General features: G+C 37.1%; 2 protein-coding genes across 2 annotated transcripts; one reads left to right on the forward strand and one right to left on the reverse strand.

Moving 5' to 3' along the window:
- Nucleotides 1-308: 308 nt before the first annotated feature.
- Nucleotides 309-1,915, forward strand: A2 (actin A2). The gene has a single exon (XM_073093602.1). It carries the CDS (start codon nucleotides 554-556, stop codon nucleotides 1,682-1,684), a length of 1,131 nt encoding a protein of 376 aa, XP_072949703.1. The 5' UTR covers nucleotides 309-553; the 3' UTR covers nucleotides 1,685-1,915.
- A 143-nt stretch (nucleotides 1,916-2,058) lies between these two features.
- On the reverse strand, nucleotides 2,059-23,462 carry Dh31-R (Diuretic hormone 31 Receptor). Its single transcript, XM_073093601.1, has 7 exons — nucleotides 23,384-23,462; nucleotides 7,449-7,568; nucleotides 6,698-6,808; nucleotides 5,667-5,767; nucleotides 4,934-5,028; nucleotides 3,985-4,747; nucleotides 2,059-3,805 (listed from the first exon to the last, which is right to left on the reverse strand). Exons 2-7 carry the CDS (start codon nucleotides 7,525-7,527, stop codon nucleotides 3,761-3,763), a joined length of 1,194 nt encoding a protein of 397 aa, XP_072949702.1. The 5' UTR covers nucleotides 7,528-7,568; nucleotides 23,384-23,462; the 3' UTR covers nucleotides 2,059-3,760.
- Between the last annotated feature and the right edge of the window lie 215 nt (nucleotides 23,463-23,677).

The raw sequence follows: 23,677 nt of genomic DNA on the forward strand, positions 1-23,677 counted from the left end.
CCATATATCCATGCTGACCATAAATAAGGTTATAAATAATTCTATCCTGAATACTCTAAAAAGGTTACGGTCGCGACAACACATGCCCAAATAAACTAAATACATTAAAAAGGCTCAGAAAAAAAACAGATTTCACTTCACAAAGTTCTTAATGTATATTAATAACTGAAGTCCAGGCATTGAATTAGCTCCCATCTATATTTATCGATAGCCCGTCTTACTTTACTTCTAATATCGGTTGACATATTTGAAGACAATAATAAGCGCATACATGTATCTCATGCGGACAATAATGCGAATCTATTTTCCGATCACATCGAGGTGGTGACGCGCGATGGTCATAAATGGCAGTCCTCGTTCGCCGCTGCAGTATAAAGCGAGCTGCGCGCAAGTCGCGAGCATTGGTGCCGGGACGCTGCAGCCGTGCTTCCTGCTTTAGTGGCTATTGTTTTCCAAATCAGTGCTGCATAAACAACCAACATTAAACGAAATCCATAAAAGTTTGCAAGACTTCACGCTTCTGTAAAGTTCTAGAAAAGTAAATAAACCAATCATGTGTGACGATGATGCGGGCGCGCTGGTCGTGGACAACGGCTCCGGCATGTGCAAAGCTGGCTTCGCGGGCGACGACGCTCCTCGGGCAGTGTTTCCTTCGATAGTTGGTAGACCGAGACATCAAGGAGTCATGGTTGGCATGGGCCAAAAAGACTCCTACGTGGGTGATGAAGCTCAAAGCAAAAGAGGTATTCTTACTCTGAAGTATCCCATCGAACACGGAATTATAACCAACTGGGATGACATGGAGAAGATCTGGCATCATACTTTCTACAACGAGCTGCGTGTTGCGCCGGAGGAACATCCCATTTTGTTAACCGAGGCGCCATTAAATCCAAAAGCTAACAGAGAAAAAATGACACAGATCATGTTCGAGACCTTCAATTGTCCAGCAATGTACGTCGCTATCCAGGCAGTGCTGTCGCTGTATGCATCAGGGCGTACGACCGGCATCGTTCTGGACTCCGGAGATGGCGTCTCGCATACTGTACCCATTTACGAAGGGTACGCTCTTCCTCACGCTATTCTTCGCCTTGACTTGGCCGGTCGAGACTTAACAGACTACCTTATGAAAATACTCACAGAGAGAGGCTATTCATTCACGACTACGGCAGAAAGGGAAATCGTACGCGATATAAAGGAGAAGCTTTGCTACGTGGCTTTAGACTTCGAGCAGGAAATGCAAACGGCGGCTTCTTCTACATCGCTGGAGAAATCCTATGAGCTCCCAGACGGCCAGGTGATTACGATCGGTAACGAAAGATTTCGGTGTCCCGAAGCTTTATTCCAGCCGTCTTTTCTCGGCATGGAGTCGTGTGGTATTCACGAAACGGTGTACAATTCGATAATGAAGTGCGACGTGGACATTCGGAAAGATTTGTACGCGAACACCGTGCTGTCTGGCGGCACCACCATGTACCCGGGTATTGCAGATAGGATGCAAAAAGAAATTACGGCGCTCGCTCCTTCGACTATTAAAATCAAAATCATTGCACCACCCGAAAGGAAGTACTCCGTGTGGATCGGTGGATCGATTTTGGCATCGTTGTCTACTTTCCAACAAATGTGGATCTCTAAACAGGAGTACGATGAATCTGGTCCCGCGATTGTTCATCGCAAGTGTTTCTAAACCTTAATGCATCGCATTCATATTCACATAAATCATCACCTTTCAATACTTATGTTATTCATTTTCAGTTTGTTTAATTATTTCTGTGAATTGATATTTATGTATGTATTTCAACATATACTAACTTTACACATATTCATTTACATCTAACAATGTTGCTCATTAATTCATGAAAATTAGTGTAAGTTTAGTTAATAGTGACTTAATTAGTAAATGATTTTCTGCATAGTATTTACTTTTATTAATCTTTATTTTTTCCTAATTCTTTATTTATTAATCCATTGCTGAACACAAACTTATTAAAATGTTACGATTGGATTTAAGCGCCAGGAAGCTTAAAAATAGTCATTGAAGAATAGACTAGGAGCTTGGTAATTGACATGTGCACCTGCACTGCGGCGTCTAGACAATACACGATCCATCAACTTCGACGAATTCAAGCGCGTGCGCACATTTATAGGCCGAGCGCCAGTCGCGGCGGAGCGTGAATGACGTATCTAGGTGGTTGTCAATTCATCTTCTCTTGGAATAATTTATTAACGCTGTGAGGATTTGAAGATTAATTGTTACAACCGATCTAATACAACGAGACATTATCTCCTGGCAGCCGGGTTTTGTTCTATCTTAAGACCTGACAAGTATTTCATGTTTTAGTATGTTACGTTAAAACTTAACATGTGAATTTTATTGTATGGAAGTCCATCAGTATTGAAGCTATAAAAGTAAAATTTGAGATATAGGGTCTTGGTTGGGACTAAATTTTGGGGACGAACTCAAAGGAAGTCAAATAGAAGTAAAACGTCTGTATAATATTTTGATATAATGTACGCGTATATAGCCGCGGTCGAAAGCTAGTACTTTATACAATTGAATTGGTTTTTTAAAAGAAAATATGGAATGAAACAACGACATTTTGTGTAACACTTTTATATTTGCAACTTACAAAATTATTTACATTTATGTACATTTGCATGATGTCAAACACCGATAACGTATTTATTACATACACATGAAATCGAGATAAGCTCGACAATATAATTATCTTAAGTGCTACGAAGCGCCACGGGTAGATGTTAATATAAAATATAACACACGATGTTGTGGCACCATTTCTTTTTTTTAGAACTTGGCTGACACACTACCGCGTGTCTAGATAAAGTAGAAATAGCTAACCATTGTTTTATATACAATGATTTAATATTTTATAAGGAAATAGTTTCATTTACAATAAACTAAAAGTAGATAGGATTTTAGGCCTTTTTATAAACTATAAAATACAATATATTAAAAAATAGTGTATAAAAAAACAATTCATTTTACAAGTATAACTGGCCTCGTTTCGTAGCTCTAATTTTCTTTATTTTACTTAATTTAGATATACATAGACAATTATGAGTGTAGAGATAAAGATAGGTACATAAATAAAATTTGCAATAAAAGTTCACGTAATATTATGTGATTGGATACAAAGGTAGCTTTTATTTACATTGCATTCTCATATATGACACAGTTGATAATATCATTTATATATTACTTGAATAATAGTTCATAGGATAAAGTGATTCTCATAAAATATGAATTACGAATTTCACTATCATAGTTTGATAACTTATGTTCAAATCATCATCACACATGCGTGATGGTATTATTAAATAATTATTTTATCACCACATAGACTAGAGTTTTCGGATTTGTATAATCGAGGTAAAACATATTGTACGCTCGTAAATGTGATCATGTCACTTCTGTGTTTCATGGAATATATTGTAGGGTTAAGGTTCGACTTTAAACCACTTGTAATAGGAGGATAATGTAATCACACTCAACCAGATTTCTTCTTTCGGTATCAATGTTCTAAATAAGATAAAACATGTTATTTGGTGTGGTTGGTGGTGGTTGGCGGGTCGTGGGGCGGCGCGGGGTGCGGGGCGGCGGGGCGGCGGGCTACAGCAGGCGCGTGCTGGCGGGCGCGTCCTCGTCGCTGTCGCACTCGAAGCGGATGCGGCGCGCGTCGCGGCGGTCGGCGCCGTTGCGCTCGCCGCCCGCCGCGCCGCTCTCCGCGCCGCCCGCCGCCAGTCACACCTTGTCCTCGCCCGCGCCCGCCGCCGCTGAACGGACGAACTGAAATACGAAAGTATTTCTTAAAACATTCAGTCTTTTTCACGATGTTATCTTATAACTATAAATATTATAGATTACTTAATTGTACCTAAAAATATTCACTAAGATTATACAAGTGAACAACAATGATACCAACTTGTACCGATCATGTACTTGATATATCTATATTTATTACTCACAGAAACAGTAGTATTAGTAGTGGAGTTGGCACGCGGGCGGAAGGTGAGCACGCGCCACCTGCGGCGCAGCTGCGCGAGGACTTCGCCGTTGCAGAAGCAGTACAGTACGGCGACGCAGAGGCCTTGCAGGGACGTAGTAAGCGCTGACACGTACTCGTACACCAGCCACCAGCTCGCGGTTCGCGGCGGCCGGAATGGCGTTAGGATGTACTGCAGGCCGAGCAGCGGGGCAAGGAGACAGGTGGCGCGCAGAGCGTGCAGCGCCGTCGCGGAGGGCCGCGCCACTCCCGCGCCTCCGCCCGCTCTCAGCTTCGTGCACAGCACTCGCACGATGTTACATAGGAACGTTAGATTCAGTATGACAGCGACGCACACGATGACCGCCAGCTCAGGCCGCGGCGGGCCGTCGTCCGCCCAACACAAGGTTTCCTCGGCCGCAGCGCGCCTCGCGGCATTTATGATCGCCGGCGCGACCGGTAGCATCCATCCCGCCACAAGTAACGCCCGAACTAATCTTCTTTCCGATACGAACGCGCTCACTAGCACTGTGTGTAGGTACAGGCCTTCGCAGAGCATCCACGTGTAGTTGGTGAGCAGCGCGTACTGCAGCGTGGCGTTGAGCGCGCGGCACCACGGCGGCGAGGCGGCCAGCGTGTCGGCGGAGCGCACCACCAGCCCGTACCACGCCAGCCACAGAGCATTGTTCAATGCGAATGACGCGAATAAATTTATGTGCACCGTAATTCTTGCACACCGGAGACTCCTGTAAATAATAATAATGTGAGTCACTTGGAAAGGCGATTTTAAAATAGTCGTCAGGAGTACAGAAGACTTTTTCAAGATCATTCAGATTTAAAATATAAAGGTCGCAATAACAATAAACGATGGTGAATGACAGTCGATGGTTTACTTACAGGCAAGTTCATTAATACTGAAAAGTAGTACTTACTTGAAATAGGTCAATATCCCGAGCGATAGGATGAGCGCGACGAGGGAGATCGTGTAGCCCGCCTCGTAAACCGCGATGATATCGCTGACGTAGTCCTGAATACCAAATTATATTATAATTAGCTTACACCCACAAAAATTATAATAACATCACGTTACTGAAACCGCCCTAAATTTTTAAGGCACTTTAATGAACTGTACTTTTTGTTTTTATGCTTATCTTGTTGGCTTGATGTTAAAAATGGGTATTAAATGAAAATGAGGATGAACTGAAGTCGATAGGACTCTTCATATTTTGATTGGTCCGTTACATCCGGCATAACTTGTTTGCTATTTACTATTAAATCGAAAATGAGCATGCATTCCACGAATTCACTGAATGTTAAGTGGCCACTGCCGGCTATAGACTTCCGTTATTAACCCTAAATAGGATTAGAGACCTATCTAAAGTCAGTCATGGATGCGTAGCAAGGAGCACGTAGCACGATAGTGATGAGTAATATAAGCTTATCTCAATTACCAGACATATCAAATCAAAACACAGCAGCACACAGTATGTGAAGTCTACCAATTTGCACTTGGCGCGCTAGACTATGGCTTAATCCTTCTCATTCTCAGAGGAGACCCGTATCCAACAGTGGGACAGTAATGCGTTGATGGTGGTGGCGGTGGGCAAACTAATATTTTGTTTTCATTTTGTAAAACGCATGGGTGAATAACATAAGATGGCTCACATCCTCGGGTGCGATGCAGGTGGTGTAGTTGGACCAGGGCTGGCCGGTTTCCGGGTGCTGCCACCACGTGCCATTCGCCGTGCACTCCTTATGTGCGAATACTGCAGAAATTACCTTTAGTTAGTAAATTATATATTAAGCTGTACTTAAAAGCATCTGGCAGCTACACCGTATAATTATGATCACACAACGTGTTACACAAAAAATATTTTTTATACTAAAATATTTTAGGTGTTGGTAGGACACAGGACAGTCTCATCATTTTCAATACAAAAAAAAAACATCTATCTGTCAAAATCACAGCACAGTTATGGTGCGGTGTAGTGGTCAGACTACAGAAACAATAATAAGTTATAGTTGTGTATTAAAAGTCTTATTTATAGTGTATAATTTTAAGGTTGGTAAATATTTTTCATTATGTATGGTTCCTTTGAAGCGTTTTAAAAGGGAGCGTTTAAAGTTTAAATAATAGTACCTCGATATTTCGTTCGTCATGCCCTTAGTAGATTTCAAATTTTTGTTAACTTGTAGGTGGGTAGATGTTAAAATTGCATGAGATGATTGTAATGTCACTACTTGCGACCAGTCGCCATCTTGCGCTCGGTGAGAACATACCGGCGTGCTGTATGTGTTCTCCTGTGGGCTTCTGTTTTCCACGTGCATTAGTGCTACCGCGTGTGACTTGTGAAGTGCATAGGGACCTCTCCTCAAGAAGACCAGGCCATACCTACCTCGCTGCGCTCTGTACCAGCGCCGTGCACATCACCCCTAACATGACTAAGGTGTGCAGATCGACTTTGAAGGCAAGGTTAGTGATTTTATTATACTAACAACAACCGTTATCTGTGTGTGCGCTATTACAATTAAAGTCTCGCGATTTAACTTTTAACCAACTTTCCAAAGAGGTTATGTATGTCGTTCATGTTGAATTATGTTACGGCTTTTTAATGTTAAAAATATTGTAAACGTTAGTCTTAAGCTGTAAAAATGTTGTTAAAGATTAAAGGTAAAGGTTAAATGTAGGTACTGACGTTCAGTGCTGAAGCCGGGAACGAACTCGGGACAGCGCGCGTAGGCCGTGGAGTTGGCGGGCGTGTGCGGCCAGCATTGCCATGTGTCGTATGTGCCCTCGCAATATAAACCTGTTGGCGGAAATACACATTATATTACTTTACCTACTATTGATGTAGCATTAGATAGAAGCGTACTCATGCAGTTAGCTTTTCCATAATTTAACTTGAGGAAGCAGCGTAGCTACCCACCATGAATATTTCTGATCTATACCAGCACTATGCCACATGAGTTGCAGTGCAATTTAACTTCGAGGCATCTAAGGAACTGTAGGCACTTACTTAAATCATATACTTTTGTGCTTTAAATGTTCTTTGTTCTAACTAAACATATTTACCGCCAAAGATCTTGGTATTTGTAATGTCTATATTGAAAACGTCCCTTATATAATCTTTCATTGTCGTTCAAACCAAACGTGAATGCATTTCAGCTAAATCATTTGAAAACTTGTTTAAAATTCAACTACATCATTTGTTTACATATATACGAACTAACAAGGCAAGTGGAAGCTTGTAAATAGTACTTGTACTAGTAGGTCGGGACCGAGGACGTGTGCTACTAGCGCACCCGTGGTCCCGACAGAAGTCGGCCAGAGGAACGCCGTGGGGTTTTAGCCGGTAGGAATCCGGCATATCCTCTCCGCTGCCCCCGCAGCTGAGAGAAACCCATGAAGGGTTTCCCCACGAAAAAAAAGGTTGGGGTAGTACTGGCCTGTGTCTGGCGGTGCGGTGCTGTTGTTGGCGGCGTCGCAGGCGGCCTGGTCGCGCGCGATGCGCTCCGCGTCGTTCATGGCGGCGTCTCACCACAACCTCATATCATCATGAACTCCACCTTGTAACAAATTTATGAGAGTTGAAAGATTTGTCAGTGGCTGTTGTAAGGGATGCCCATGATATTGGAGGAAAGATAATTATAATAACTTAGGATGGAAACTAGCTGGTAATAGGTACATACCTAAGATTAATATTAATTAATTTCGTAAAGTTTATAGCGATTTTATAAGTGTCTATAAAGAAACTTCTTGATAAGATATGATAGGCATATCTATAAATATCGGAATATAAGAAATTAGACACCTAATAAAAGATACATTAAATCATAAGTCTCGTTAAAATAAAATATATTTCGTTATTTTCTTCAGTATTTCTCGAATCTCGTAGGCGTGGTATAATCAAATGAATTTCATTCATCTAACAATGATCACATTGATCTTAAAGGTATATTAATGAAGTAAGTATGTACATATATAACTTTGTTATATTAAAACTAATATTTTATGGATAAAAAAAATCTATACAGTCTATAGAATTTTAAAGCTATCCTAGCAACTAGGTTCGTTTGTATCGATTTTAATAACATTAGTTTGACATAGTGACATTAGTGTGGGCTACACACGTGGGTAGCGGCGGAGGCAATATTTACGTAATTACGTGGATCATTACCGTAATTGACGGGCGTGTTTGGTTAGCATTACCCGCGATGTCCGCTGACATTATATATAGGTAAATGTATGTTAGAATGTTTATTTTTTTATAGTTTTTTTAAATATACTAGAATATCTAACGTCTCGAGTCCCGCCCACGCGTAGCGTTGTATGTTTTTGTATTCCCAGGATCGCTAAATATTTTTTGGGTAAAAGTAATTTTATATTTCATTCTAAAAGGTTTTCTCTTTCTTGAATAAAAGTATTTACTTAGTTATACTTAGTATGTAAAATTAGCTTTTAGTATTAGTGTCTGAAATAGACAGACAGATCTAAGTGTAAGACTACTTTTCAAAATAATAGTATTATGTTAATTAGGCCCAGTTATGTGCTACAATAAAACGAAGAGTTTTATTATATAAGACAAATAAAATGTCAAGTTCTTGATTGATAAGCAGGAAATATTTCTCTTACGTATTTGTTGGAATAAAAGAGCGTCCTTATGTTGTTTTGTGTTTGCACACGCTTGATAGATGTACCGGGAAGAGAGTAAACAGGGAAATTCGTTGAGTAAGCAAAAATGAGATTCGATGCGACATCAAAAGAGCCATTTTTGTATCGTGGGGTCACGGCGGGACCCACCTGTTGCGTGGGAGGTACTACGGCAACTTCACTTTGATTTACAAAACACAATACAGGTTTCTATAACAACTTGTTTTGTAAGTTGTGGATAGATTGAACATGTTTAGAGTTTATTCTGACAGAATACACGTTAAGCAACGTGAATCTACGTTTTTTTCCACGTGGCTATTTTTCTCATTCCATAAGGTTACCTTTGACACTTAGTCAAAGCTTTTTTTTATTTCTGCATATCTATTCGTTTATAGTGGTTATACTTATACTTATTTCCGAAATGGTTCTTACAGTAACAAATAATTTTAGTTATCCTTGCAAGAATGCTTTAATCTTGGCATAATATCTCATCAATAGCTTTATTTTGCGCATTTAAAAAGTCAAGCTTAAAAGTCGAGCAATGTAAATAAAATTATACAGGCGTCTTTAAAAATAACTTTAAAGAGCACCTTTCTCATTTCCATGAGCGACGGTCACTTAACATCAGGTGGCTTGTTTGTCTCGCTGCGTTTAAAGAAAACCTTTTTAGCTAATTTTGAAGTCAGAAGTCTCGTAAATTGTTTCCAACTAAAGTAACTGCTCTTTTCCAAAGAACAAAAATACTAGAATCTTATGTAACACTAATTGTTACATAAGTCCTTAAAGTAGTGTTGTTGTTACTGCAATCCGGAATTGCAATCCTGGTTCGTGACTACTTCCCTTCATCAGATTAAAGGTTGGGAACCAAAATGCTTCAAATTTTAAAGGTAAGTTACTACTTGCAACACTTATCATGAATTGAAACAACAATCATTGATTAATGATACGTTTCTTAAAGGGCGCGTCTAACGAAAAACAAAAAAAAAATCATAGTTTTTCCGTGATATAATTCCAACCAATTACAGGAGATATCATTAATATTTTTGGGAGACTGAGAAAACAATTGAGATGATAAGACAATGAGTGTTTTTAGAGCGCAAGACAAGATTGTCCCAAAGTTTGGATAGGCGGCGGACCGCGCCATCATAAGATAAATACACAAACAGATTATAGAAGACAACTCGAGATTGTTTTGGAAGATCAGTAGACTTAGCGAAGGTGTTTATGTTGAGGATTAGGATTAAATTGTGCGAATTAAGTAAGTAGATGTCGTCATGTTCAATCAATTAATTAAAATTGTTTGCTTTCTTGCAACTAGACAATTACAAAAAACGGGCTGCTTAAAAATAAAGCCTATGGATATTGATGCACACTAACAAGCGTATAAAATTAATAATTCATTAAAAACAAAAAAAAAACTTTTTTTTAAAGTATATCCTATGCCACTTTCACAATTTAAACGAATCCAACGACACTTCATAATTATGTTAGAATACGGTATATTACTTTTAACTGTCGGGCATGTCAAAGAATAAGACATACATACGCTCGAATATTACTTTCCGCAGTCTGTTATAAATCCACTCTATCAATCCATTTAATTGATAAATATATTTTTTGCCTTATTTATTTATTTATTTATTTATTTACATGCCAACAGCAACACACACAATACATTATATAGTACTTAAAAGTACACTATAGTAGTATTAATAATATAAGGTTCGTATGAGTGCCAATTATAGGAATATATTATAATATAATATAATATTATAATATTATATATATTATAATATAATATAATATGCCCCTCAAAGGCTAACTCCACGTCCGGCATGACCAACGGAGCTCTAGTGACCTTCGTAAATATGGAGAGACAATTTAGAAATCGTACACTTGGGCCGCTGCCCGGGGGCGATCGCCGGGGCACGTCTGGAGCTGACGCTGGGCGTGACAGCATGCAAACCGTCAGCGACTCTTTGCTGAACAGGCGGGCAAGAGTCGGGGGACCCGAAAATACTACAGCCGATCAACGGGGTGGGGAGGGAACAGATGATGCTTTGCAGAGTAGGGCTGCGCCCATAGACTCTGTCGGCTCATCTGTAACGACCACGAATAATGCAGTAAGTGATGACAGAAGAAGAAAGTGGTCAACTGAAGAACAACAAGAACTCATGTTCTGCTATTTTAAAGCTAGGTTAGATGGAGCGGGATACATAGACAGACTTTATAAACTATTTACAGAAAGAAACCCTAATAACCCTAAAATACACAAATTTAATGGTAACACCTTATCGAATCAAGCTCGTATGATCATAAAAAAGAATGTGTTATCACAAGAACTACTGGACCGTATACAAAAACATGCAGAAGGCACAATAGACACGAGAGAAAGTTCTGAGCAAAACGTAGTTGAAGAAGAAGAACAAGGCACAGCACACTCTCACATTACCGTAACACAACACACTGATTATATAGAATATGCAACAGAACAAATACAGACATTAGATCAACTTGTGCAAAATATAGATGTAAATGAAGATCAGGACCCACTAATTCTAAATTTTCTACAAACATTAAGTGAAACTAAAGAAACTGTAATTGAAGAACGGCAACTCCTACCTAAAGCTAAAATAAATAAGCGTTTCTTAGAAAATCTATGTAAAATAAATAAATTCCTACCTAATATACTAGCATGCAATAACTCACTACGAGAAATAAACAACATTATTTACGCAGCTGCAAAAACTTTAATAATAAATAATAATCAATCACCATATACGCCTAAAAACGTTTTTAAAACTAAATCTGATCCACCATGGAAAAGAAGGATACAAACTAAAATAGAAAAGTTTAGAAAGGAATTAGGACAGCTGATAGAAATATGTAGAGGAATAAATACACGTAGAATGGTAAAAATTAAAGATAAATTATACACACAATACAATATCCAAAATGAAAATGACCATAAAAATATAGAAGAGTTACTAAAACAAAAGATTAAAGCTATGGCTGGGCGGATAAAGAGATATGAAGATATAAATAGTAGAAAGGAACAAAATAGCTTATTTAGTGAAAACGAACATAAATTATACAGAAGTTTAGGAGGCAATAGTTTTAAAGATATTAAATTACCTGAAAAAGAAGTAGTTGAAGGATTTTGGTCGTCTATATTGTCGAATCCTATTCAATATAATAGTAAGGCTAAATGGATTAATGAAGTGGAAGTGGCATCAAGTGGATTTAATACTATAGACATAGAAGAAATAACAGAAGAACATATAAAAATAGCAATAAGAAAACTACTGAACTGGAAAGCGCCGGGAATAGACAAAGTACAAAATTATTATTTAAAATATCTTACCAGTGTACACAGTTATCTAGGTTTAATTTTCACTAAAATAGTTACACACAAGGAAATCTTGGAGGAGTGGTTCACTACTGGGCAGGTTATTTTAATACCAAAAAATGAACAAACTGAAGATCCGAAAAACTGGAGACCAATTGCGTGCTTGCCCACAATGTACAAATTATTAAGCTCCGTTTTGGCCAATGTTTTGTACGACCACTGTCACCAAAACAATATTATAGCAATAGAACAGCGAGGGTGCCGGAGAGGAGCTAGAGGGTGCAAGGATCACCTCATGGTAAACAAGGCCATATTAGAGGATGCACATCAGTGCCAAAAGAATTTGAGTATGGCTTGGATAGACTACCAAAAAGCGTTTGATAGCGTGCCGCATGAATGGCTTACTAAGGTGCTTGATGTCTACAAATGCCCACCAATCATCAAAAGATTTCTTGAACTTGTTATGCCGACTTGGAGAGTGATCATGACAGCTCGTGGTACGCAAAATTCATTAACTACTGGACCGATTTGGATAAAACGCGGAATATTTCAGGGCGATTCACTTTCACCATTATTATTTTGCCTGGCAATCAATCCCCTTTCTTTTATATTAGGCAAATATGAAATGAAAGGCAATAAACTCAAGGATAGCCTTTGGATAAATCATTTATTATACATGGATGACCTTAAATTATATGCAAATAATAAACATAATTTAAAAGTATTATTAGATAGTGTAGAGATATTTACAAGTGACATAGGAATGAGGTTTGGTTTAGACAAATGCAATACAATAGATATTATTTCAGGACATAGAAATAAAGTGACAGGAGAGGGTCATATACTATTGGACGGGGATATAATTAAACAACTTGCAATAGAAGATAGATATAAATATTTAGGAATACATGAATCAGGAAAAATTGAACATAGCGTAATTAGGGATCAAATTAGGAAAGAATACTTTAAAAGATTGAAAAAACTACTTAATTCTCATCTAAATTCGCGAAATTTAATAAAAGGTATAAATACTTACGCCATTCCGGTTTTATTATATTCATTCGGTGTTATAAATTACAAAAATAGTGACTTAAAGAAAATAGATACGAAAACAAGAAAACTACTAGCAATAAAAAAAGCACACCAACAAAAAGCAGAAGTAGAAAGATTGTACTTACCGGTAACTCAGGCTGGAAGAGGTTTATTAAACGTAGAAAACATGTACAAAACACAGATATTGAAATATAAACAATACCTAAAAGCTGAAAGTGATGATTTGATAAAAGCAATAGTGGAGCATGATAAACATAGGGATAAATATTCAATAATTAATGAAGCAAAGGAGATAGAATTGCAACTAAATTTAGCACGAGGAAATATACATACAGACAAAGACATTAGGGAAGCAATAGTTAAAAGAAGCAAAGACATTTGGAGAAATAAACAACTACATGGACAATTCATTAAAAAAGTATTAGACCAGTCAAATATAGATACAGAGCTCTCATTTAAATGGATTAAAAAGCAGCAAATATCTTCAGCAATAGAGTCTTCAGTATTCGCCATACAAGATCAATCAATTATGACCCGACAATATAGACGAGATATTCTAAAAGAACCAATAGACGGTAAGTGTCGCCTGTGCGCCTGTAGGGACGAAACTACACAACACATCATATCAGGCTGTGAAAAACTGGCGGGGAATTATTACGTCAAGAGGCATAACAATCTCGTTCAGTATGTGTATTGGTGTTTAGCCAAGAAGCATGAAATAGAAGTATCTAGTCTATGGTGGAAAGAAACTCTCACACAGCCACAGGTGAAGGAGAATGAGACCGCCAAAATTCTTTGGGAAATGCCAGTACAAACCGATACCACCATTTCACACAATAGGCCGGATATAATATACATAGACAAAACTAATAACCACACATATTTAATAGACGTCACAGTACCATCTGATTACAATATAGGACCAAAAGAGATCGAAAAATTGAGCAAATACCACCTTCTCAAAAATGAAGTAAGTCGGCTGTGGAAAACGCAAACGACTGTCATTCCAATAGTTATTGGTGCTACTGGCGTAGTAGCTAAAAGTGTTAAAAGATATATAGAAAAGTTAGATACATTCATTGACATCACCATATTACAAAAACAGGCAGCAATACATACATCAATCATACTTAGCAAAGTACTCGGAGACACTGTAATTGTAAACAACACACAAAATAATGATACATAAATACCACTAACACACACAGCACACACATCGAGTATGTACGTACATAAATAAGGGTTTCTTTTAGTTACTTTATATAGGTTATATATATCTTAAATAACTACTATTACATATTATATATTTATATAACTATTCATAGTCTTTGTTTATATTTATACTATACATATATATTTCATTTATTGGATAATGGGGACATGAATACCTTTTTTCCTGTAGGCAACAGGACGGGGTATTCATAAATACCGACAAAACAGTCGAGAAGGTGCAAATCACCACATATAATATAATATAATATTGCCTTATTGTACACTTAATGACGTGGACACTTAATGACAGAAATAATAACAAAAAGTAATGTCGTTATTTGAATATGCGGTGAAACGTACATACGACAGCTAATGCAATCCATTAATTATCAAATTATGCTTCGATCCGATAACACGCGGTGTAACAAATGCCATCCGTAATGACGAATGATTAGCGCCGTGTTCTGGCATTAATCACACACTCATTGGACGCTTCTTCGTTGAGGCGACACGACGGCACGGCGGCGACGCCATAGATGTTGTATCTGAATAAAAGGGAGAGCAAAGTTCTTGAAGATAACAAAGTACAAGTTCGTAATGGCATTTTTTAAATATCATTCTCCGAAAAGTACTAGAAATCGCTAGATCAATTTATTCCTCAATATTGATAAAAGTTTTACCTTTCTTATATTTTTGGCCTGAAAATATTTTTTTGATTATATCTTCCTATTGAGGTCTCAGTAGATAGAAAGAACTGGCACGTTTGTCTTCATACAAAGCGCTATTTATTTAATTTACTTTCTGTAGCACGAACAAAAATAATTGAAGTTCCGTCCGTTTCGATGCCGTGCCGTGTCGTGTCGTGCCAATGAAGAAGCGGCCATTCCGCACGACCGCCGCAGCGCCGTTGGCTTCGCGCCAACACGATAACCTTTTTGGGGATTAACTCCTCTTTCCGACGGAACATTTGCGAGCATATTCCACGTTTTATCACTTTTGTTACTGAAACAAGCTTACTAAGCTGTAGATTGGATTTGACCCTCATATATTACAGCTCATCAGATCACGCACGAGTGATATATCAGTGAGTATGTGCAATTGTGCACGCATGTGCGTGAGTTTGGTGTATACAGTGTAATCACTAAGCAAATTTGGCGTTAAGGCCGCGTGACAATGGCGTTTAGCAAAAGAATGGCAAATTCAAAAAAAGCCTATTCTTTTACCAACTTAGGAGCGTAGGTATGTTCGGCAGTATGTATTTTTTTCTGTGTTTAATTGTATAATATGTATAGGTTAATATTAATATTATTCTTTCAAGACACATATAAAGTGAGTCCTGCTGTATCTATGCAATTCAATGAATATCTTTATTATTAAAGTTGGCACTGAAGAAGTAATCGACACTTCCGTTTAAATAAAACAGTACTTTGTTCCGAAATAATTGTACAAACAAAACATCTTTAATCTCACTTACTTACAATTTGTTTTGATGAGAAAACTTCCACCTTCGACGATAAATAACAGCTCTGTTCGTGAAGCTTTTGTTGACAACGGACTCGCGCGCTGGAAGTAATACGAGTAGGTCGGACTTCTACGACCAGGGCCGGATTTGGAGGTTTAGGCCCGGGGGTAATGAAGTAACCGAAGCCTGTGATAATTTTCTAAATAACGAAACATTCATTCATCCTTCAAATCCTTCAAAAAATATCGTAGTAAAATACTTAATTAAGTGCAGGTACTGTAAGTAAATGTGCGAAATAGGTGGTTTGAAAAAAAAAATCAAACACATCGTAACTTGGATATATTTTATCTCTATAGTGGGGGCCCTCTCTTGTAGAGGTCCCGTGACTCTGTCTGCTCTCCCTAAAATCCGGCCCTGTCTACAACCATTGATGATCAACGTGGCGATACTTCATTAATTATTGTTCTTAGCGTAAACATGCTGTTTACTGCACATCGATAAATTGTTTATTGTAGTTGGGAATATACTCGTATATGTCTGCGTGTTTTTGTGATAAAATCGGTATGACTTCCACCTAAGCACATAAGTTACTGAAGTTATTGTCCGTCATAAATATTTCTAACTACACACCTATTTCTGCGTATTAACATTAGTGCGCTGCTGTGTTCTGGTTTGTAGGGTGTGGTAAGGAAGACATTCTTTTCCGAGGCGTTCCAGCTTAGTCCTCAGGGGTAGCGGCGTGTCTGTGGCCGACTTCAGGTAGGAATATCTAATTCTATCTGGGGTTGATTACAGATGTCCATGAACGGTAGTAGCCGTTAGGCAGTAGTACGGTTTAAAAGATTAATCAAGAAACTTCAAAACTACCGGATTTTATATGGAGAACCCACTTTATTTTTTTATTATTCAGTATTAGTAGTTATAAGACGAGGAAGACTAGTAATGTGGAGTCTTAGTAATAGCCAGACTCCGTTTTTATTATTTGGGCACGGAACCCTAAAAACTGATTTAAAAATCCGTTTGTCACCACGTTGAATCATTGTCGATGGATCGTATCACACAAAGCTTCAACGATTTAGAATATTTCACATCTAATTCACATATTTGGTCAGCAAATAACAAACTGTACATTATTTTAATCCAGGGAGTTTGACCCCTGTTATGTTATATAAACCCTGTCACAGTTTCAAACACTTTAATTTTCTAAACAATACCATGTGTTCCACTTAGAAACACAGCTTTTATGAGTTATTGTTTGCTGCTATTTCATAAATATCAAAAGCTAGCGTATAAATCAGCATTTAATTTTTGTATAGGGAAGAATACATTACTAATACTCTGTACTTAGGTATACATAAATATAATAATACAAATACTTTATACTTCAGGTATACCTAAGTATAAAGATATAATGACAACGTCGAAAACACATACACACATACAACGCTCACACAATAACATATGCAACACACATGCACGCACACATAGGCATGCCGGAAACAAATAATAATTAACAATTATTTTTAAGTTTCTCATTCTAAATGATTAAAAAGTCTTTGAGAAATAATGATTCTTAAATCTAAACCTAAAGCATTAGTCTCCTGTGTGTATCATGATCTATAAATTTTAAGGCATTTATTTAAATTCAAAGGGGGTGATGTACTCGTGAGATAAGTGGACAGTGTCTTAATATTACAGTATCTTAATATTCTCACACTTATGTGTGTGCCAGGTAATTTTTTTTATATCACGGCGTGCGTAAATGGACGTTTTACGCACGCTTCGCGTGCGCAAAACCCCCCTTTCCGACCCCGTAATATAAAATTTTATACAACACGCGGACGAAAAATGTTTTTCTGACTCGTGTGATTGCAGTCCTCGCCTGCGGCTCGGCCTGCAAACTCACACTTGTCAGAAAAAAATTTTTCGTCCTCGTATTGTAATGTACTATTATAATATAGGAGTAGCAGACGCGCATGCAGTCCACCTGATGGTAAGTCGCTACTGCCGCCCATGGACATCTGTAATCAACCCCAGATGGTATTAGATATTCTTACCTGAGGTCGGCCACAGATGCGCCGCTACCCCTGAGGACTAAGCCGGAACGCCTCGGAAAAGTATGTTTCCCTTACCACACCCTTCAAAACGGAACACAGCAGCGCCTAACACTGTTGTTATTAGGCAGAATTAGGTGTGGCGGTGGTGCTGCCGGAGTCGAACCATAAAGGGTTCTACCACCTTCAAAATTAACCTAAATTATTATTAAATTAATTAAATATTTATTACCCTATTTATTAAATTGGGTAATTGATGCCATAACGTCGAGAGCTGCTCAAGTAGTCACGAATCTTTCGATATCGAGATTTTTGTTTGTAATAATAAAAGTGGAAAACTGACACGCCCAATCTGTCATGTTTATCTCCTTAATATAATGATTTTTATGGGCATTTAGATATAGGTATTAATCGTATTAAGTAGGCATAGTCGCTTAATATGGGAAAATAGATATAACGGTGGCACTTTTGCAAATGAAATTTATACAAAGGCTCGTTTTTTATTGAAGTCGAGTAGAAAGGGGTAGTAATGTTGTGTTTAAAACTACTAAGTTACTGAAACATTTAGTTGAACATCTCTGTATCTATTTGAACATTTTTTTATAAATTAGAAGTGGCAGACAAGCATGCAGTCCACCCGATGGTAAGTGGCTATTGCCGCCCATGGACATCTGTAATCAACCCCAGATAGGATTAGATATTCCTACCTGAGGTCGGCCACAGATGCGCCGCTATCCCTGAGGCCTAAGCTGGAACGCCTCGGAAAAGGATGTCTCCCCTACCACACCCTTCAAACAGAACACAGCTGCGCTTAATTCTGCTGTTATGGGGTAGAAATAGGTGTTGCGGTGGTGGTGGTGCCATTATATAGTATGTTATTTAATATTTATGTTCAAATAATGCTTTAATAACTTTTTCAATCAACGCAGGTTGAAACGATCGTGGTATTTAGGATAAAGCTGAAATGAGAGAATTAAAAATATAAGAGCACTTTAAGGTTAAGCCGATAAGCTCGACGCTGTTCTTTGAATTTTAATTAACGTTAAATTAACTCACCCCACGACCTTAGGGGTTGCTTCACGGTGCCGTACAATCTTTATTATTTAGCAAAGAATATCTGCGTACGCCACCGCGTGTACAGAGTAGGTAAGTGTCACTACACTTCTATCTCTTCAAAAAAGGTCCAAAAAGATGGCCCTTCAAATCCGGCGTTAATTGGTGACTCCTCTAGTGTTGACTACTTACCATCAGGTAGCATGTCTGCTTTATCATTAGGTTCAACTATAAAAAAGATCTATCCAGTGGTGGATCTAGGATATTCATTTGGAGGGGCTTAAACTAACTGTAGACTTTAACAAAAGTTTTGTCGATCTCCTTAGGTCGGCAAAACACAAGTTCGATTTATTAGAAGAAGTATAGGTAAGTATTCATGTAGTTTCAGAAATAAGTTAAAAGTCCGTGACCCGCCCGGTAAAATGTCATAGGTGGACTTAGCACGTGAATTTGAATTGGGAAGTGAGTAGCTTGGGCCTCTTACATCTTCTTTAGATGACTCCATTCTGTTTGACCAGTGGCGTTCCATTTTTTTATTACTGAAATAGTAAAAGAGCATGAAGTACATCTGATAAAAGTTGCGTCTGATGGACATGGACGTCGGGCAGAGATACGTTAGCATTCCTGAGGAATATGTTGGATGCTTGTGTTGAGTTATAACCTCACCTTTCAAATCCGAACATTCAGTATTTAACACTATTGTGGCGATAGTTATTAATCTACACTAATATTATAAAGAGGAAAACTTTGTTTGTTTGTTTGTTTGTTTGTAATGCATAGGCTCAAAAACTACACGACCGATTTTAAAAATTCTTTCACCATTCGAAAGCTACATTATCCACGAGTAACATAGGTTATATTTTATATGAAATATATTTGATAAATAGATCTTGAGGCGGTACAAAGTTTGCCGGGTCAGCTAGTTATTAATATTTACCCAAATTTAAGGCTTGCTTTTAAAGTAAAGGCCCTGCTTTAATATCCGTTGTAAAAGATGAATAAGTTAGCTTATCTGTTTGGTACATAATAAAAGTGAAGTGAAGCATCGCACCAAATGAAAAATCTTTCAATATTCAATAATTGCGAGAGAATCCTTATCTTTCGTTGAAGGAGGTCGGCGCCGGGCCCTGAGCCCTTCGGATTGAAATGCCTTCAGTTATCCTATTGTATGGTTGATCACACTGCCTTTCGTAGCTTATTGTTAGCCTGAAAACATTATACTGTGAGGATCATTGGCAGATTATTCTCTCAATTTTGTCTTCGACTACAATTTGATAAAAAGTACATTGTAGAATTATATATTTTAGAATACCGCGATAAATTATAATTCATCGAAAATTGCTAGAAATGCATTTAGATTATTTGCATAATTATTTCTGAACGTCAATTCTACCACCGCTTTGCAATCTATTTTGTTTATAAAGAAAATCTAAAACGTTAAATCTTTAAAATTACCATGTAATTTCTATGTTTTTTTGAGTATTCTCAGCTGCTCTCATCAATAAACCTCCCATTGCAAATATAGTGTAATCACTATGTCATCAACATCTACTCAGGTGTATCCGAATCTTTTTAACAAGCTGGTTTGCGGTCCGTGTTTAAAAGTTCTATAAACTTTGAGAGCCGCTACGAACGACCTCAAAGTGTGGGCATTAGGGACAGCTGTTGCGGAACTTAGTCCATATTCAACACTTCATTTCTCTGTCGGAAGTTACGCGACTGAAAGGAACATTAGGCGAACATTTAATATTTCTGACTTATTTATAATTGTCACAAATACTAACGAGTATTTTATTAAGTTTTAGAGATCTCGTAACATAGTTATAATTTAATAAGTACGTATAATATAAAATCTGTGTACGTAATTTGTGGCTATGTCGAAATTATGGTTTTGGTTAATAAAGTCAGGTACGCAAAACGATATGAATAATATTTGACGCTTTGGACATATATCTGTAATGTTTGTTAAGCATATAACTGTAACATAAATAAATAAATAATAAATAAATATTGTATAGTAAGATTTTTGTGATAAAATTTCAAAGATTATTGTAAAAATATCAACATATATATTTGTAAATTTACTTTTTAGCAACCCAGAAATATAAGGTCAGGCTTCAATGCCAAGGGTTAGAGATTCAAACCGTAAGCCCTAAGATTTCACACGTACCTACTCGTATTGTAATTGAAGCTGAAACCTTAAGCTGAGATTGTCTTATACGTGTCTTATAGTCTTGTAATTTGTGAAGATAAGGTATATTTGGAAATCCTTTTGACCCTAAGAAATTTAATTAGTTGTTTTTGTGGGTAAGACAGGGTTTATCGTGCGGAAAGTATAGAAATACGGTGGGCGAGGGTCAGCGCCGCACGGAGAAAACCTCTCGATTATAATTATAAAAGAAATATATTTTACGAATTTTGTTTTTAAGCTAAAGTCGTATATTTATTGTTATATTTTTGAAAAATACAAAGTTGATTTATCCATTGTAAGCCTATACCGTCAGTGTTCGACTTAATTTGATTTACCTCTATCTTTTTACCACGCTTTTATTAGCTTGACCTGTATGTATGTATCGGAATCTTTGAACTCGATTCTTACCCGCTTTGAACAGTCCGATTAATTTAAAATTTTGAAGAATAATTAAAAACCGATGACAATTCACGACTCTATTAATTTTATCCCATTCTCCTCATGAGGATCGTCAGGAATCAGGATTAATATTTTTCCATGTGCGATTTTAGCGTGGTTTTTAGTTTTTAAACTATAATTATTAACTATGTTATTATTATGACAGCTGGGGAAATATGAGTGCAATTTTGTGCTATTATTTTAAGCTGCAGCATTTTGTTAGTGCTTTAGAATAAATTGAGACTCGCGTTTGTGGATAGTCTGCGCTAAGGTAGAAATATCACCCCATTAGCACATGAAGGATTTTATTTTATGGCAGTTCCGTATAATCTTATGTAAATTTATTTTGGTCGTTAGTAACTTATTCTATTTTTTTATAACTTTTTACCTATATTTTCATGTGATAATTCTTTCATATTCTGCTTAGAAAGTAAATAGGATTAACTAGATATAGACAGTTAAGATTATAAGTACATTAAGATATCCCACTATTGCTACGTACATGCCTATGTGCAAACACTTACATACATATGAAGGTAATATTAAGCGTGTAAAAAAACGGAACATCAAGTTTTTTGGCGTACAAATAAGAATAATAATAATATTTTTAAAGTGTTCATAACAGACAGACACACTGAGTTTCATTGTTGGTATATACGAGTATGACACATTATTAGTTAACGCCACGCGCCGTATGGTGTTTATCGTACAATGATAGTTTAAATAATTGTCGAGGGTAATTAAATTATATAGGTACCGTCGCACTGCGAGGGTATAACCAATATAATTTAGTAATATAATTTGATTGAAATATTACCTAAACAGATTAAATATTTAACAATTGATATTAGAAGTATTTACAAATAAAAGTTTAAATAATATTGTTATGCAATATAAAATTTACAATATTGTTGTTTTAAACCGCAAATTTTGATGGTATGCGTTAAATTTTAACAAAATGGCCGCCCATTGTGCGTATATCTAACCGTGTCAGGCGACACGTGCATAAACAGTTACACGCGTCTTTTCAGAACATTATTTCGTGAGCTCGGTTGGAAAACATAATTTAGTGAGTAACAAAATAATGAAACGCAAACGTTTCCCAAAGGGGGCGTTACGTGTAACGAGTGTCGCGCCGCGGGCTACGGGGTCCACCTGATCACGTGAGCGCCTTGATGTCATTACCTAATGTTGTATGTACTATGTTGTTGTAGACTTAGTACTGTGTTGACCTAATACTAATTGATTTCGATTATATTGAAAGGCTAAGATTCAGGAAGGCCTGTAAAATAGCTTAGTGGTTTGAAACACTGAGTGTTTGGAGTCGAGCCATAGGCATTCACTTTTTTAACTGATGGGCGTATTAGAAATAAATGACTAAATCACTTGTTTCAAGTGATGGAAAACATCGCGACGGAACCGGTATAACTGAGAGTTGTATAAAAATAGGTTCGCAAAGGTGTGGGAAGTCGAGTAATTCGCACTTGGCTAGTTTGTATAATATTTATTTACAAATATGACAAAACGGGGACACCAATTTTAAATATTTGTGCCTACAGTGTTCATGGTAAAAAAAAAAAATAGTCTATCAAAACTTATTAAAGCTTTAATCAACTTCTATTATGTTGTAAAGAAAAATATTGAAATAAATATATTGATTATTTGAGTGATAATTAATGTGATAAATTGAAGCGAATGATCTTAATCCTAATGAATCTAAATGAAATGAAACTGAATTTGCTTAGTTCATTTAAGACCAAGTAAATTTAGTTTCAGAAATATTTCGTATGAATTTTATCATGAGTAAAATAATTTATCGCTATAAAATATTTGTTAACATGACTGATATGTTGAGTGAGGTGTACATAACAAAGCAACACAGGCTTGAATACGTAATGTGTAATGAATGAGAAACTTACTTTAATAGAAGTAACAAGTGCTCGGTTCTTCGAATCAGACCTGGAACAATGTAACAAATAAATTTATTGTAATGTTGACACAGAAATTTGTGTAAATAAGATGGTAGAACTCTTTGCGATTCAATGTTGAGCTGCTGTGTTCCGCTTTGAAGGTTATAGTATAGGTGACATACTTATTCAAGGTGTTCCAACTTAGTCCTCAGGGGATAGCAATGCATATGTGACCAACTTCAGGTAGAAATTTTATCTTATAAGGGGTTGATTACAAATGTTTATGGGTGGTAGTAGCCCCCT

This window comes from Epargyreus clarus, unplaced genomic scaffold (genome assembly GCF_041222505.1).
Source record: "Epargyreus clarus isolate Ecla_fem2 unplaced genomic scaffold, WU_Ecla_fem_2.2 ptg000004l, whole genome shotgun sequence".
NCBI lineage: Eukaryota > Metazoa > Arthropoda > Insecta > Lepidoptera > Hesperiidae > Epargyreus > Epargyreus clarus.

What these genes read in the sequence shown, in the direction of transcription:
- A2 (XM_073093602.1), top strand. Translation starts at nt 554, where the DNA reads ATGTGTGACGATGATGCGGGCGCGCTGGTCGTGGACAACGGCTCCGGC.
- Dh31-R (XM_073093601.1), bottom strand. Translation starts at nt 7,527, where the DNA reads ATGAACGACGCGGAGCGCATCGCGCGCGACCAGGCCGCCTGCGACGCC. An exon ending in CACCGCACCGCCAGACACAG is followed by an intron (nt 6,809 to 7,448) that starts GCCAGTACTACC and finishes TTCCGCCAACAG; the next exon opens with GTTTATATTGCGAGGGCACA. An exon ending in GGGATATTGACCTATTTCAA is followed by an intron (nt 4,748 to 4,933) that starts GTAAGTACTACT and finishes TATTATTTACAG; the next exon opens with GAGTCTCCGGTGTGCAAGAA.